At 38.0% G+C, this 15,939-nt stretch overlaps 1 protein-coding gene across 1 annotated transcript in view; it reads left to right on the top strand.

The window, feature by feature from the left end:
- Positions 1 to 15,939, top strand: part of LOC306870749 (extracellular matrix organizing protein FRAS1-like) — a gene marked incomplete at its 5' end in the record, with an annotated part of 124,404 nt that overhangs the window by 89,457 nt on the left and 19,008 nt on the right. Inside the window, 17 exons of the mRNA XM_079418171.1 lie at positions 1,448 to 1,585; positions 2,265 to 2,297; positions 3,736 to 3,867; positions 4,224 to 4,352; positions 4,445 to 4,692; positions 4,775 to 4,926; positions 5,569 to 5,731; positions 5,822 to 5,954; positions 6,505 to 6,689; positions 7,508 to 7,664; positions 8,169 to 8,432; positions 9,462 to 9,650; positions 9,750 to 9,869; positions 9,953 to 10,132; positions 11,270 to 11,394; positions 13,022 to 13,162; positions 14,367 to 14,594. Of these exons, the coding sequence (XP_079274297.1) occupies positions 1,448 to 1,585; positions 2,265 to 2,297; positions 3,736 to 3,867; positions 4,224 to 4,352; positions 4,445 to 4,692; positions 4,775 to 4,926; positions 5,569 to 5,731; positions 5,822 to 5,954; positions 6,505 to 6,689; positions 7,508 to 7,664; positions 8,169 to 8,432; positions 9,462 to 9,650; positions 9,750 to 9,869; positions 9,953 to 10,132; positions 11,270 to 11,394; positions 13,022 to 13,162; positions 14,367 to 14,594 (2,717 nt within the window). The remainder of the gene's footprint in view (positions 1 to 1,447; positions 1,586 to 2,264; positions 2,298 to 3,735; positions 3,868 to 4,223; positions 4,353 to 4,444; positions 4,693 to 4,774; positions 4,927 to 5,568; positions 5,732 to 5,821; positions 5,955 to 6,504; positions 6,690 to 7,507; positions 7,665 to 8,168; positions 8,433 to 9,461; positions 9,651 to 9,749; positions 9,870 to 9,952; positions 10,133 to 11,269; positions 11,395 to 13,021; positions 13,163 to 14,366; positions 14,595 to 15,939) is intronic.

Below are 15,939 nucleotides of genomic sequence, written 5' to 3'. Positions count from 1 at the left end.
ATTATATATTATATATGTATAGGCCTATATATGACACGGAGAAGAGTGAAAACTTCTCACATGACCGCTACCGAACATCTGAACATAACAAAAACAAATGCACATTGACGGATCTTCTTCTGTCTGTTCTGCAAAATGTAAACAAATGTATATTTCTGCAAGCGTAAATATTGTGAAAATATCAATATTAATTGTGTCTAGGCAAAGACATTCCTCCTGGACCAGGCTGCGCAGAGCTAACGCGGGTTTGGCGGGTGTTCATTTCATACTCTGTGACAGCTTATTTAATGTATAAATTATACATTGTATTTAATGTGTAAGGTACATGTACAACGAACAGGTAATGTCATAATGGTATCGTGTACTGTAATCGAATTTAGCCTCGTAGACAGCACACGCGGTGTTCACCTAATAAAGATCTTCATAGCTTGCAAACAATAGCTTTTGCAGATTTGCTTTCAGTTGACTGTAGATCCAAAGCCACGTCTTCAATACTCTTGATGTTCTTAAACTTTCTGTTACAACTGCTTCAGATGACAGGGAACTGAACAAATCATTCAAACTGATTCGTGAACCAATTCACTGGTTTGCCAACTGGTTAGATCAAGCCTTTGAATTGACTCAAAAGAATGAATCATTCATGAATGGGCATGGCTCATTGCCCAGATAAAAGTAAACGGCGCATTTGGAATAAATTGAAGCATTTTTAACTTAAGCATTTTTAACATTAAGATAAAGTAACGAGAGGAGCGTCGCCCACAGTAACGAAGTAAAAGTAACGTTTTTTCACAAAAAATTTACTTGAGTAAGAGTAAAAGTACCCATCTTTATATACTCTAAAAGTATTAGTTACCCAAAAAAATTTACTCAAGTAAATGTAACGAAGTAAATGTAACTCATTACTACTCACCTCTGGAAAAAAAACATGAAAAAAATGCTGGTTGTGATGCATTTCATGAATATTGGGGGCAGTACTGGCCTATGGATAGTGAGTCGGACTTGTAACCCTAAGGTTGCGGGTTCGAGTCTCAGATCCGGCAGGAATTGTAGGTGGGGGGAGTGAATAACCAATGCTCTCTCCACCTTCAATACCACAACTGCTCCACATGAGTCAATACTTGGCTGCCCACTGCTCCGGGTGTGTGTGTGTTCACGGTGTGTGTGTGTTCACTACTGTGTGTGTGCACTTGGATGGGATAAATGTAGAGCACAAATTCCGAGTATAGGTCACCATACTTGGCCACACTTCACTTCACTTTATTCATTTATGCACAAGAAATCTTCATCTGTTTTAATAAAAACATCACCACTGAGATATGTATGTGTAAATTAAGCATAAAGAAGCAGAATAAACTTATCCCACAATTTAATTTCTAAGCTTCTAATACGGAACTGATTGTTATATTAATATTAATACAATGATGTCATATAATGTCTCCTTTTTCAGGTACGCTGGAGCACAGAGACAGACCTTACCATCATGTGCGTCTCTTCACCCAGGCTGATGTAGACAGTGGCAAAATTATCTACAGACCCCCACAAGCCCCTTCCCACCTTCAGGAGCTTTATCAGTACTCATTTACAGGTTAGTCTTTGTGTTATTACATGAAACAAATGTTTCTTGAGCACAAAATCAGCATATTAGAATGATTTCGGAAGAATTATGTGATACTCAAGACTAGAGTAACTTTAGCTTTGCCATCATAGCAATAAATTGTTAAAATATTAAAATTAAATTTAATTACTTTAAATTGCATTCACAATGTAACTGTTACACAATCCACAATATTTCTGTTTTACTGTATCTTTGATTAAATTATATACATCTTTCTAACTCAAAACCTGAGTGCATCCACATTCATTAATTTACAGATCTTTTGAGTCAACTAGAAAATGTGGTCCCTAAATATATATTTTTTTTAAATTGCAGTTTTTTACAGTACTCTGCAATGGATGTAACAATAGTAGCATGCAATAGTATAATGACACGTTCATTAATTTGAAATGTGTACGGTTTGTGTGGGAAGTTAATTAGAGAATATGCCAGCACACTGTTGATTTAGTACTAATCTGATGCTAATTGGTGCTTCTGAGCTGTCAAACCCAACATCTGAGGTACTGTTAGTGATGCATAAGTCTGTAAAACTCACCTCTCCAGCTTAACTGTTTAAATATGAAATAACTTTTCACCCACCACTCTAATTATTGTGATTTGTTAGCAGTTGATTGTGAAAGTAACCACTAATGCTGTTTCATTCCTGCAGGTCTACCAGAATCAGTGAGCCTTCATTTCACAGGTATACAGTATAATCACTTTTGGCCTCTGTAACCCCCCTGCGACTCTTCTTTATTCTCCCTTACCTTACATGCTTCCAGCAAACCCCGAATTCATTTCTTCCTCTGAAACACCATAGACTGATTCCTCTGTGCGTCTGATCCCACATTCCCTGGTGTGTTGCTGTTATTTATTTATGGGACCTTCTATTCCAAAGAGGGAATATAATTCCCTCTCTCTTTCTGATGTCCATCCATATGCTTTATTCCACCTGACAGCAGGATACGACTGTGCATCCATCTTCTTCTCACGGTGCCCATGAATCAGAGATGTGACTGCTCATATGCCCTTCTGTGTCTGGATGGAAACAGGGCACTGTAGGACAGACAAACTCCTTTTAGTGCTTTTAGTAATGGATGGAGAGTAACAATAGACTTTAGAAGAACAGCAGCATCAGAAGTCGATGCTAAAGGAGCATTTTATTCCTAACTTATACATACGAAAACAACTTCTTCGTGTCTACCCTTACAAAAAATAGTTAGTGCTAGTTTTTCTTGCTACTTGTAAAATCATCATAAATGAATAGGAATTATCCTTTTTTAATACCAAATCACCACTGTTCTGTTTTATTCATTTCTAGATGTTCAAACTCATTTCTTATATTTTTACTTTAAACTAGAACATTTATAAAAATACAAAAACAGCTAAATGTGCAGTCACATTTACCATATTTCTGCTAATTTTGTGGGCGAAATTACAGTAGTCAAGAATTTCACGTGAGAGTGAAAGATTTTAAACGTCCAGATTTTGCAATGGGTTTAAGTTGGCCATGCGTATTCAAAAGTGGAGGCAGGTGAATGTGAGCTTGCAGGGGCAGGTTTAAGCAGACTAAACGTTTGAAGAAGTCTTGCATACAGTATTCTCACCAAAGAGAAGCTATCCTGTTAAGCAATGTTAAGACTAAATATTAGATTCTTACCAGAATATTAGGACTATCAGTGCAGTGCTACCTCACAGACAGTAAGTGTTAAGTTGGAGAACACTAGGAAACCATGGTTCCAAATTTTCACAAGCACAAATATATACACGTCACACAGCTACTTGAGCTCTAAAGGTTACAGCAGCTAAAAGACCGATTTTGACATTTATCAAAAGGATCTTTCTTTGCTGACATTTATGAAGAAATAATATTATTGCAAATGTTGAATAGTTGTATATGCCAAGTTATCCCTGTATTTCACATCAAATGTTTAGTCTCTGGAGGATGAGATGATGTAAGATGTCTTTATAGGTCTTTCTGTTTTCTTTCACCCTCTCTGTCTGATTCATTCTTCCTGTGTCTAAGTTGCATTCATTCATCTGTGCTGTATTGAGCTGAAGTACAGAAGACAGAACTGGCCTAAAGGTCAACAGTGTTCTTGTGCATGTGTGACTTATTCCTATTCCCTCTCTTATGTCAGTTTCTGATGGAGAGCACACCACTCCAGAGATGGACTTTGCTATTCTGCTGCTGGCCAATCATCAGCAGCCGCCGGTCTTTCAGATTCTGGATCCGGTGCTGGAGGTCAGTCTCGGCGGCAGGGCACCAGTGGGTAAGGACACGTGTATTGGCTTAAGTGCTACAAAGTAATTAGTGTGAATGAATAAGTATTTTATAGGCCCAGTCAGTGTCATTAAAAAGATTTGTACCTCATTAAAAAAGTTTTACACATAAAGAAGTGATTAGTTCTTTTGAAAAATGTTTTAAATCATGTTTAAAAGTGATTAGGATGGCATGACTAATGCTCACTTTTTAATGCATATTTTTGGCATTGAAAAAACAGATGTTTTAGTGCAAATAGCGCATTTTTCGAAAACCTTTTCTACATCCACACCACTAGGTGTCAGCGCAACAAACATACGATTTGCACCTTTTAATCTTATGTTGATTTGTTTCTGTGTCATATAGGTGGACGACAGTTAGCAGTGACGGATGCTGATACGGCCCCTGAAGAACTAGAGTTTGAGCTGGTGGAGGGGCCCCTACATGGGGCCCTCCTGAGAGTGGACCTTGGCTCCCAGGTCCAGATGGTCAACGGTAGGTACAACATTTTTGGTTCTCCCTAGTGTGTTCTTTTTTATCTGATTTTCTGGCTTCAGTTGCTTTAGTTTATTTATGCTTCACCTCAGGGGACACCTTCACTTCCAGTGACGTCACCAGGAACGTTCTGCAGTATGAGCATGCGGGTCTCACCACAGAGGAGGACTCCATGACTTTCTCTGTGACAGATGGGATCTCCATGACCTCCATCACGCTGCAGGTCTTGGTGTCGGAGGTCAAAGGTGACGCACCCAAACGTGACCCTAAGGCCCTGCTGTCAGTGGAGGTGGCGGAAAAGAGCAGTACCATCATTAGACGTTCACAGTTAGCTTATATGGTAAGGAATGACATGTTCTGACTGTAACTGAAAATAAAAGCTATAATTGGTTGATTACAATATAACTGTCAATGTCTTGTAGGATGATAAATCTCCCGATGAGACCATTTTTGTGCAGTTAGTTTCTGTACCGATGTATGGGATCCTCACCAAAACCAAGGCTGAAACAGACCATGAGGAACTTAGTGAATATTCCTCCTTTACAATGGAGGATATCAACAACCACAAAATCAGGTAAACATCCTGCATTTTAGTATCATTTAATCATTTTTAGTTTTAGTAAAGTTTATTTTTTATGTTTATTTCAAGTTTAGTTTATTTAAGCTTTTTTGTATGGTTTTATTTCTATAAAAATCCTGCCTGCATCTGATGTATTTTATATTTTTAGCAGCTCTCTTTCATTTATTTTATGATAATTGAATTTCAAATAATATTGCTTTCATTTTAACCACAATTCTGCTGCATGTTCATATTATTTTATGTGGTCTGGACCTTCTCAGTGTCTTTTTTAGTTCATTATTAATGTGTCCTTCCTAGTTCAGCTTATGTTAATATAAATGAGGCATGTAAAATGTTTAGTGAGTTAAAATGCTTGGGGAGACTCAACAACACAACTGCATTACAAGACAAGCTTCTTTAATTGCTTTAAATTGTTGAGCCCTGCTGAGAAATGATGAAATATGAAACAGTTCTCTCAGGCGATTATATCTTTGCCCATGTTTGACTGTTATCCTCTTGTGGTTTGCTTTTTAAGCAGATGGAACATGTACCTTATGTTTTCTGCAATTTTTTACAATGTGCGACGGCTCTTTTTTATTCAGCATTTGAAGAATTTTGAAAATACTGTGAAAAATCTTGTTGTTGTTTTTTTTTAAGGTATGTTACATCCTTTGAAACGGGTAACCAGCCTGTCACTGATATTTTCCACTTTGTCGTCTATGATGGTGAGAACAATCGTTTGGAGAACCAGATGTTCACTATCACCATCACCTCTACCCAGAGACAGCCACCTGTTGTCACCGTCCGCAGCGGTATTAAGGTGAGAACAGTTCCCACTTCACCAGTCAAATAGTTTTAGATCTGGTTCGTTCAGCCTTTCCAAACTCTTTATGGTGTTTCCTGTGGATAGGTTCAAGAAGGAGGGAGAGTCCAGCTCTCAGCCAATCACATTATTGCATCTGATCCAGACACACCCAGAAAGGACCTCCTGGTGTGGCTGATCAGCCCACCAAAGTATGGTTTCATTGAGAACACAAAACAAGGTAAATCTCTTAGCTGTCTTTATGTGTAATGCATCTTAGATTGTTAGCTTCCTTTTCCCAGTCACTTAAGGCAGATGGTTTTGTTTTCAGCAGTTGCTGATGGCGTAATTTTTATTCATGAGGAGAACGCTCATTTGCTGTAATAGAGATTTGTAGATCTGTGAAATTCAGATTGAAGCAGTGATCTTTATTCAGGCTTCCTGTTTGAGTGGGGAAGATGAAAGGAGATGCAGATCATGGTGGAACATAAACACCAAACGACAGTTGTACAAAATGTAGTTTTTCATCCAAAACAGGCGCAAACTCTGATGTCTGCTTTGGTGTATTTTGGGTTGGTTTTTGGTCCTCAGACATTCATTCATAAATATTAGCGATTTCTTGTCTTGCAACTGACACTCTCTCTTGTGTTTTGTCTAGAATGTCGCTTGTTTGTTGTTTTTGAGATCAGCTGTTTGGATATTAGGCTCAGAAATGTTATTCCCAGTTAAATGCAGTCTCTAGAACAAAGTGTTGTTTGTTCAACACATTGAGATGTGTTCTTTGTGTCCAGCAGCAATTGGTGAATCTCGCGTGATCAGCCCCGAGGTCCCTTTCACTATGGAAGACCTCACCTCAGACCATATCTTCTACGTTCAAAACATCCGCCAAGCCAACATCCGCCAGGATGTCTTCAGCTTTTACATCAGTGATGGATCAAGTCAAACTGAGGCTTTTGATATCACCATAGACATCCAGGTATAATTGAAACACTAAAGCCAAAAAGTATACTTTAATTTTGTTGCGAAACTTTATTGCGTACAGCCGAACTTATAGTCCATTTGATAGTGTTAACACAGACATTGTCCAATGTCTTTAAAACTGTTGTTAGAGTTTTTGGGTTTCTTTTAACCCCCTCATATAAACGCTCATCAAAGTGGGTGTCTATTGTTGTTGCTGTTTTCAGTGTTCTTTGTCTAAGCTAGTTTTGCCACCTTGTGGACAAACAAAATTAGCGAAAACAAATTCAAGGCGAATATGTGAGCTGAATGTAGAAAGTACAAACAATTTGAAAAAGTTTTCCAAATGAAGTTCTTAGCAATGCATATTACTAATCAAAAATTTAGTTTTAATATATTTACGGTAGGAAATTTACAAAATATCTTCATGGAACATGATCTTTGCTTAATATCCTAATGAACTTTGGTATTAAAAAAAAATTGATCATTTTGACCCATACAATGTATTTTTGGCTATTGCTACAAATATACCCCAGCGACTTAAGACTGGTTTTGTGGTCTAGAGTCACATTAAAAAAAATATTCTTTGGGCTTAAAACTGCATGGTGTTTCTTTTAATGAATGGGTTCCAGAATACATTTTCAGAATCCCTTTTGCTGTTACTTTAGATGATGTACAGGTACTTTGATTTTTTTCATTTAGCAGTATCTCAAAAGTAGTTGGAGCCGCTGGCTCACCTGGATGCAGATTCAAAGCTAGTCTGCATCATCTCTTTCCTGTCTCTCTTTCCCGACTTGTCAGGTTTATATATGAGATGTTATTTGATGTTGTTTACAGCACACCAAGGAGGACAGAGTCCCAATTATCTCAGTGAACAGCATCCAAGTGGAGGAGAACTCTGGTGTGGTCATTACTAACTCCTCCCTGAATGTGCTGGACCAGGACACACCTGAAAATGATCTTCTCCTTACCCTCATCAAGAAGCCTTCATACGGTCAGTGGCTGTCTTTCTCTCTCTCCATTTCTCTTCATATGCCCACTTCATTCCCCAGTCTGTCTCTCATTCATGGCCATCCTTCAGAAAACAGCCATTATTTGCCACATTACCGCTCCGGCTGGCTCCTGTGTGGCTGATTGATGTTCTTGTCATTGCGCCTCTGCCTTTGACTCTCGAGTCGGTGGAAAGGCCATGACCCACAGAGCTCCATTGGTTAAACTTTTATGGATGCGTGTCAAGGTGTTCACAGCAGCTTTATTAGGAGTCACAAGTGAGGGATGGAGCTGACAGAACTGAAATACAATCACTGCGTCAGAGTGTTATGACAGTTGTGCAGTTATACAAAAAATGACATCAAGCGACCATTAGAGGTCAAGTGCACATTTATTTCAAATGGGATTTTCATTTTATATGTGTTTATGCTGTGTTTGATGGAAAAATGTGAAGGAGCGTAGCATCAATGTTCATTTCTGTGCAATGTTTCTGTATGTGTTTCAAAAGGAAAGCTACGCAGAAGGCAGTTCTACTCTCAGCCTTTTGAGAATGGCAGGATTCTTCAGCAAGGATCCACCTTCACTTACCAGGATGTTCTAGATGAGCTGCTGGTCTACACACCAGACGGACGTGGCTCTGGGACTGACGAGATCCAGTTTTCAGTAACAGATGGCATATACACAGAGACCGGGCGTCTAGAGTTCAGCATGGATATTAGGAAGAGAGAAGGCCCTAGAGTCACAATCAACAGAGGACTACAGATTGCAGCAGGTCAAGATACAACTATGTTACATTGTCCTTGCACACATTCCAAGAATCCCTGATTGGTTAGATTGCTTATTTTTAGTAGTCGTCATGATATCAGACACAGTTGCGCACAAAATAAATATTTAGTTTCTTAACTGCTTCTAAAATGAGTTGCCAGTGTTCCCATTTTAAACACCATGAGCAGCGTTATATATACAAATGTCTGTACTTAATAGTAAATAATAAAGAAAATAGCATCTAAATAATTTAAATTTATTTATTGCTTACTTGTGTCCAAAGAATTAAAAAAATAAGAAATAAGGAAAAACACAAGCAATTTAACACAAAAGTAACATAAAATGTTAAAAGTTTAATTCATTTATTTTATTATTTTAACTTTTTATTGAATGACAAAAACAATGAAAAATGCGATTGTTCTTTCAGTTTTCACTGCTTTGTTAAATAATAAAACGTTACACTGTTCATTGTACGAAATATTTTTTGTCAGTAGGTCCACATTGTTCTGTGATTTTCGTTATGATTTTGTTACAAAACATTAGAATTATTGATAATGACTCTTAAAATAGCCTAAAATAAATTAATATATAATAAAGCTCGATAATGTATTCCTGAAGCCATTTTAGAGGAATAGCTCACCCAAAAATGAAAATTCATCATTCACTCAGCTTCATATAATTTCAAACCAGTTTTTTTTTCTCTCATCTGTGGAACACAAAAGGAGAGGAATGAGAAGCACATAAAAGTCACATAAAAGAAGCACATAAAAGTCTTCTGAAGCCATTTAACAGCTTTGTATGAGAACCAGACTGAAATGATGGCATTATGCACTTATAATCTCTCTCTGCCAGACTTCTTTGTGAACTCTGAGAACCACTGCAGTAATCCAGTCCAAACAGATCTTACTTACAGTGCACCAGTTGAAACACTTGACATGAATAATTGAATTTCATATCTTGTTAGACTGAGTTGATGTTAATAAATAACTGAAATGCCTGTATCATTTCTGTTACCGTTGCTTATTCCTTCTGGCAGGTTCCTCATCTAAGATCACAGAGCAGCATCTAAAAGGGACGGACATAGATTCAGATAACCTTAAACTGCGGTTCACCCTCACTAAAGACGTGAGCGTGGGCTCCCTGCTGAAGAATATGGGCAGAAACAAAGCCCAGATATCTGTCAAAGGACCTGTCACCAGCTTCACCCAGGATGACATCAACAAAGGTTTTTTCTCCCATTGCTGTCTCTTCCACTCTCTCTCTCATACATAATCATCCATAGGGAGATGCATTGTCTCATGTGGTTTTGCGCCTCGTCTGTCAGGACATGTGGAATACATTCATGAAAAGGGAGAAAGTGGAGGCAGCTTCTCTTTTAAATTCAACTTGGAAGATCCTGAGGGAAACAGAGTCTTTGACCAGTCTTTCTTCATTAGCGTTCTAGGTGAGCCAAGAAGTTATTTCGGGATATTGAAAGATTCAGAAAGTTATTTTAGTACATCCTCATCTTTTTTCTCTCTTTCTCAGAGGACAGACTTCCTCCCACAGTGGTGGTTAATAAGGGTTTGGTTATGGATGAGAACACATTGAAGAAGATCACAACACTGCAGCTCTCATCTACAGATCAGGACAGTGAACCAGATGAACTCATTTACCGAATCACCAAACAACCTCAGTTTGGCCATCTAGAACATTCCAGCAAACCAGGTACAGGCAAACATCCTCCGTATTTGTTGGGAGTGACTAATCAATTATCATTATCACTAGTTCTGATTCTAAACAGCTGACATGATTGCTGACACACATAACAAAATTGCTGAAAAATGATCAAGGAAAATAGTTTTCGGGTCAGTATAAAATAATCTCCACCGTCATGTTTTACTGGGGCACAGTGGTATTTCACTGGGGCTTGTGTCCCAGTAAAAAGGGCTGAGCATCTGCCCTGGTTCTTCATATAAAAGGATGTTGCCCCCTTAAGTAACTTCAATGTGTTAGGTACTTTTTTATTGTAGCTTGTAGTGTCAAAAGAGTAGTTTAACTAAATTATGGATAGCTTGTAGCTTGGCAAGCTACAATTCAAAAGTAGCTTCTAAAATGTTACATCTTAGCCTAATGTGCCGTTTAATGCAGTTAATCCATGGAGTTTTGCTAATGGTGGCGGAGGAGTGTACTTTATTATTTTAAAGTAAGTGCAGTGTATGAAGTGAGGGACTGAGACACTGGGTAAGTGTCACTCCATATTAACCTGTATTCACGCACTTACGGTCACGTGCAGTGCTAGAATGCATACACATATATGTATCTCAGCTCATCCACAAATACACATACTACAGCATCACTGTTATTGGTGTGTCTATGGAAGATTTAATATGAAGAGCCCGCGAGATCATAATATATATTTATAGTCTGCAGTCCTGGTTCTGTATGGGCTGTTCAACAGAGCAGTACATTTATAAAAGCTGGCCGCAACTGCCAGGCAATGTTCAGGCCTTGTGTGAAAGATAAATAGTAGGTTTTATATCTAAACACAATCATGGTCAAATGAAGACTGAGAACTCATTAGATGGGATCTAGCCTATAGATCTCTACCAGGGCATCATGTAAGGAGGTTTCGTGGGTGAAGATCAGTTTTTATTTTCCTTTCCGTCCCTCTTGGTGATGGCCGGATTGCATTCAATGGGAGTTCTGCAGTAGTGTATGTTTTATTCATCCATTTCACTTGACCTGTGGGATATTATTAATGGTAGCAAGTGAGTTTACATTATTATTTAATAGCAAAGGCAGTATAGGAAGTGCTGGGCTGCTGGTCACTGGAGAGTTTTTCTCTATTTGATGTCCTTGCAGGAACACGGATCAGCACGTTTACCCAGGCTGACCTGGCCTCCCGCAACATTCAGTATGTTCATACCAGTGAAGAGGAGATACACTCTGATGACTTTACCTTCACTGTATCTGATGGAGGCAATGAGGTGCATACACACACACACACGCACACAAACACACATTCAGTGGGTCCAACTGTCTGTAACGACATGTATGCATATACCTCGTCATTGTCATGAAAATTACAAACTGCAACAAGATTTCTCAATTGTCATAAAAATAGAAATGCATACATTTTATTTTGACACTTACACACACATTCAGTGGGGTACAAATATCTGTAACTATATAGATATATTTGTGGAGTACCTCCAGCTCAGGTACTGCTCAGTGTTACAAAAATATATTTTTAAATTATTGCACTGAAATAATGAAATTTAATTAAATTAAAATTAATATATCATAGAATATTAAAATATTCAAAGAAAAGATTCATCTTAATTTGAATTAAATAGTAATTAAACATAAAACTTAAACACTGACCATTTAAAATTTTATCTTGTTACTAAAGATTACTAAAAGTTACTAAAAATATAACATGAAAGCTAATTCAAAGTACAATAAATAATTTAATAGTATATAAGTAATGTTAAAATAATATTGGCTGCTGTAAAAGAGGCACAAAATAAATACTAAAGCATTTTGAAATTCATTTGATTTGTCAGCTGAACAAATTGTTCTGCTAGTGATATAATTTGTTATAAAAAGTGATCAGACACACTCATCCTTCACGGTAACTAACATTGATAGAAACATGTACATGCCCACCCTTTGCTTTTTATTTCTCGTTCCACACATACTGAGCACACACACTTCCTCCCACAGTAATCTCAACCCTCCCTCTCGCCTTTTCATTCTCTCTTCCTTTTCATTCTCTCTTCTCTTCTCTTTTCTTTCCATTATAAACACATACACGCCCACACACACACTAATTAGGGCCGAAAGAGCTTGAATAAACACAGGCTGCCTAGTGAGTGTCTGAAAGAGATGAACACATAGTTATCCTACAATGGGCTTTTCTCTCAGCGGGAAACACTCTTCTGCCATTTTGAATGGGAAATGATGTGCAAATACATTTTGGGTTTGCATTGTTACCGCTCAATAAAAGGTGCATTTTGATTAATGCTGCATTAGTTCATATGGCAGTTGCTTTAGACTTATACTGACACTTAGTGGCATGGATGCAGAAGCAATACTTTCTGATACCAATGCCACTGACTGTAGAAATGCTTTAGACACACTTAGCCATGATTGATTTATTCCATAAGCAAATGTGTCCAGTAATTAACCACATGTGTGGTTACACAAATAATGTGATTATTATTCATTGGCCCCACTCCTTCGTCAAATAAAACAGCTTTTCTTAGGCTGTTTTATGGCTGGAATCATCTCATGTGATTTAATCATGCTTTAAGATTCAAACTTTTTTTAATTGCTAAGTACACCTTTAATGTGCAGATTTTCTATGTACTCTTCGTACTTTAACTGAGGATGTTTTTCTTTTCTAATTCACTTCAGCTGTCAATGGTTTAAAACCACTTTTCTTTATAGTCTATCTGTTTCTCTACATTTAATGCTGATAGGATAATTGCATTAACCTATTTAGAGAGAAATTAGATTGTGTGCAGCAGAACAATTGAGCTCATATCTGGATTCAATTACTGAGCACTGTGCATTTAATTATTTCATTACTGTTATTCTGTTGTCCTTCAGATTTCACAGACATTCTACATCACCATCCGGCCGGTGGACGACTCTCTGCCCGTCCTGCAGGTGCCAGGGATGAGGGTGCAGGAGGGGGTGAGGAAGACCATCACTGAGTTTGAGCTGAAGGCTACTGATGCTGACACAGAGGTATCGCTTATATGTTTACTCCAACTGTGCTTTCAGTTATGCCGTGGTTGTGTTTCATGTATCATTTATAAAACATTCAAAAAATGAACAAACGTATGGATTTACATCAAAGCTTGTTGCATAGGATTTAAATGTCGTACGTTAGTTTTTTAAAATGGACTCTATTTAACGTTACTGTAATGGGGTTCTGTGTGAATTTACTATAATGAAATGGCATGGTTTTGCCAGGAGCTTTTTTTTCTCTTCTTTTTTTTTTTTTTTTGGAAGTGAGAGCTTTAGTTTAATGTTCTCTTACGCCATCAAAAGCATTACACATGTTAACTATTATTACATGTCAGCAAGAAATGACCTTTGTATTTAACAGGTTATTAGAGGTCAGAATGATGGAATTTGTTAACTATTATTGTAAAAACAACCATCACAAACATAAAATGAGTGTGAACGCGAGGGATGACCAAAGATTTGTTAAGGAATTTAAAAAGAAGAGTTGAGAAAAACTAATTCCTGACACAAAAAAATCGCTGGACATAAAAAGGAACTACCATTCAAACTTTTGGGGTCAGTAAGAGTTTTTTTTTTTGTTTTTTACAGTATGCTCTCCAAGGCTGCAATTATTGGTCAAAAGTACAGTAAAAAGTAGTATCATTATGAAATATCATTACAATAAAAAATTTTTATTTGAATATATTTTAAAGTGTGATTTATCCATGTAAAGGCTTTGTCACATGATCCTTCAGAAATCATTCTGTGCTGATTTGAAAGAAACTGTTTATTATTGTTTATTATTGAATGTTGAAACAGTTGTGCTGTTTATTTTTTGTGGAAACTGCGATACATTTTTTAGAATTCTTGGATGAATAATAAGTTAATAAAAGGACATAATTTATTTTGAAATAGAAATCTTTTGTAACATTAATGTTTTTACTGTCACTTGATCAGTTTAATGCATCCTTGCTGTGACCCCAAACACTAGTGTAAGTAGACTAGATGTGAGTGAGGAGATGGAAATGGAAAACCCAGAGTGATTAAAGAACACTTTGAGCAAGAGGGAAATTACTGTCACCTGGATTTTACATATTCACTTATATATTGCACACAGCTGACATCCATTGCATTAAACATCAGTGCTCATGTACTTCTTACTGGCAATTTCACTTAATTTCACACCTGTTTGACAATCTCTCTTCCTTAAATTCTCTGTTAGGAGGACTCCGTTATGTTCACTATCGTTCAGGCTCCTCGACACGGGACCATTGAGCGCACAAGTAATGGTCAGCATTACCGCCAGACCAACACCTTCACTATGGACGACATCTATCAGAACCGCATCAGTTACAACCATGACGGCAGTAACTCCCTCAAAGACCGATTCACCTTCACTGTCGGTGATGGTACCAACATGTTCTTCATCATCGAAGAAGGAGGAAAAGAAGTCAGTAAACTTCCTGTGTTATTTGAGTTTCTCCATGTGTCCAATTGTCATCAGTGTTGTAGTAATAGCTGTATGTAGAGAGCCATATTTCTCAAAATATCCTCCAAATATAGTAAAATACTCTTAGAGATGATTTAGAGAGAAAATGGCCCTCTGTTGGCTAGGGTTATACCTCTACTCTTTTCAAAAGCACCCTGGGAATTTTTAATGACCACAGAGAGTCATGTCCTCAGATTAGCATGTTATCTGAAGGGCAGTGCCTTTGTAAAAGCATAGTAGCCCAGTCATTATACTGTGACATTATGACCCACACAGCACCCCCTGCTGGCCTTACTAACAGCTTTTTCAAAAACAACCTCTGCTTTCAGAATCAGAATCAGAATCAGAATGAGCTTTATTGGCCAAGTATGTTTACACATACAAGGAATTTGTTGTAGTGACAGAAGCTCCACAGTGCAACAGAAAGACAGTAACAGGACAGGACACAGGTAATGAAACAAAATAACAGGAAATAGCCAATAACCAATGTACAAAGCAGCAAAAAAAATAAAAAATACACAATATATAATATATAATATAGGCGACTATGTATGTACAGGTGAAGTATGTGCAAATTAGAAATGAGAAAATAAAATAAGTGAGTGTGGTGAATGGATAATGTATTAGTTGTGTGTTCTACGTTTATTTATTGAGTGTTCATGAGATGTATTGACTGAGGGAAGAAACTGTTCCTGTGTCTGGTCGTTCTGGTGCTCAGAGCTCTGTAGCGTCGACCAGATGGTAACAGTTCAAAGAGGTTGTGTGCTGGATGTGAGGGGTCCAGAGTGATTTTACCAGCCCTTTTGCTCACTCTGGATAAGTACAGTTCTTGGAGAGTGGGGAGGGTTGTACCAATGATTCGCTCAGCAGTCCGGACTACCCTCCGTAGTCTTCTGAGGTCAGATTTGGTAGCTGAGCTGAACCAGACAGTTATTGAGGTGCAGAGGATGGATTCAATGATGGCAGAGTAGAACTGTTTCAGTAAGTCCTGTGGCAGGTTGAACTTCCTCAGCTGGCGAAGAAAGTACAGCCTCTGCTGGGCCTTCCTGACAATGGAGTCAATGTGAATATCCCACTTTAGGTCCTGAGAGATGGTGGTGCCCAGGAATCTGAATGACTCCACTGCAGTCACGGTGCTGTTCATGATGGTAAGTGGGGGGAGAGCAGGGGGGTTTCTCCTGAAGTCCACGATCATCTCCACAGTTTTGAGCGTGTTAAGCTCCAGGTTGTTGAGACTGCACCAGACAGCCAGCTCCTTAACCTCCTGTCTGTAAGCAGACTCGTCACCGTCCTGGATGAGGCCGAT

This window comes from Barbus barbus (assembly GCF_936440315.1).
Source record: "Barbus barbus genome assembly, chromosome: 6".
NCBI lineage: Eukaryota > Metazoa > Chordata > Actinopteri > Cypriniformes > Cyprinidae > Barbus > Barbus barbus.
Note: the sequence above shows the minus strand (reverse complement) of the source record. Positions and strands in the feature narration are given on the sequence as shown.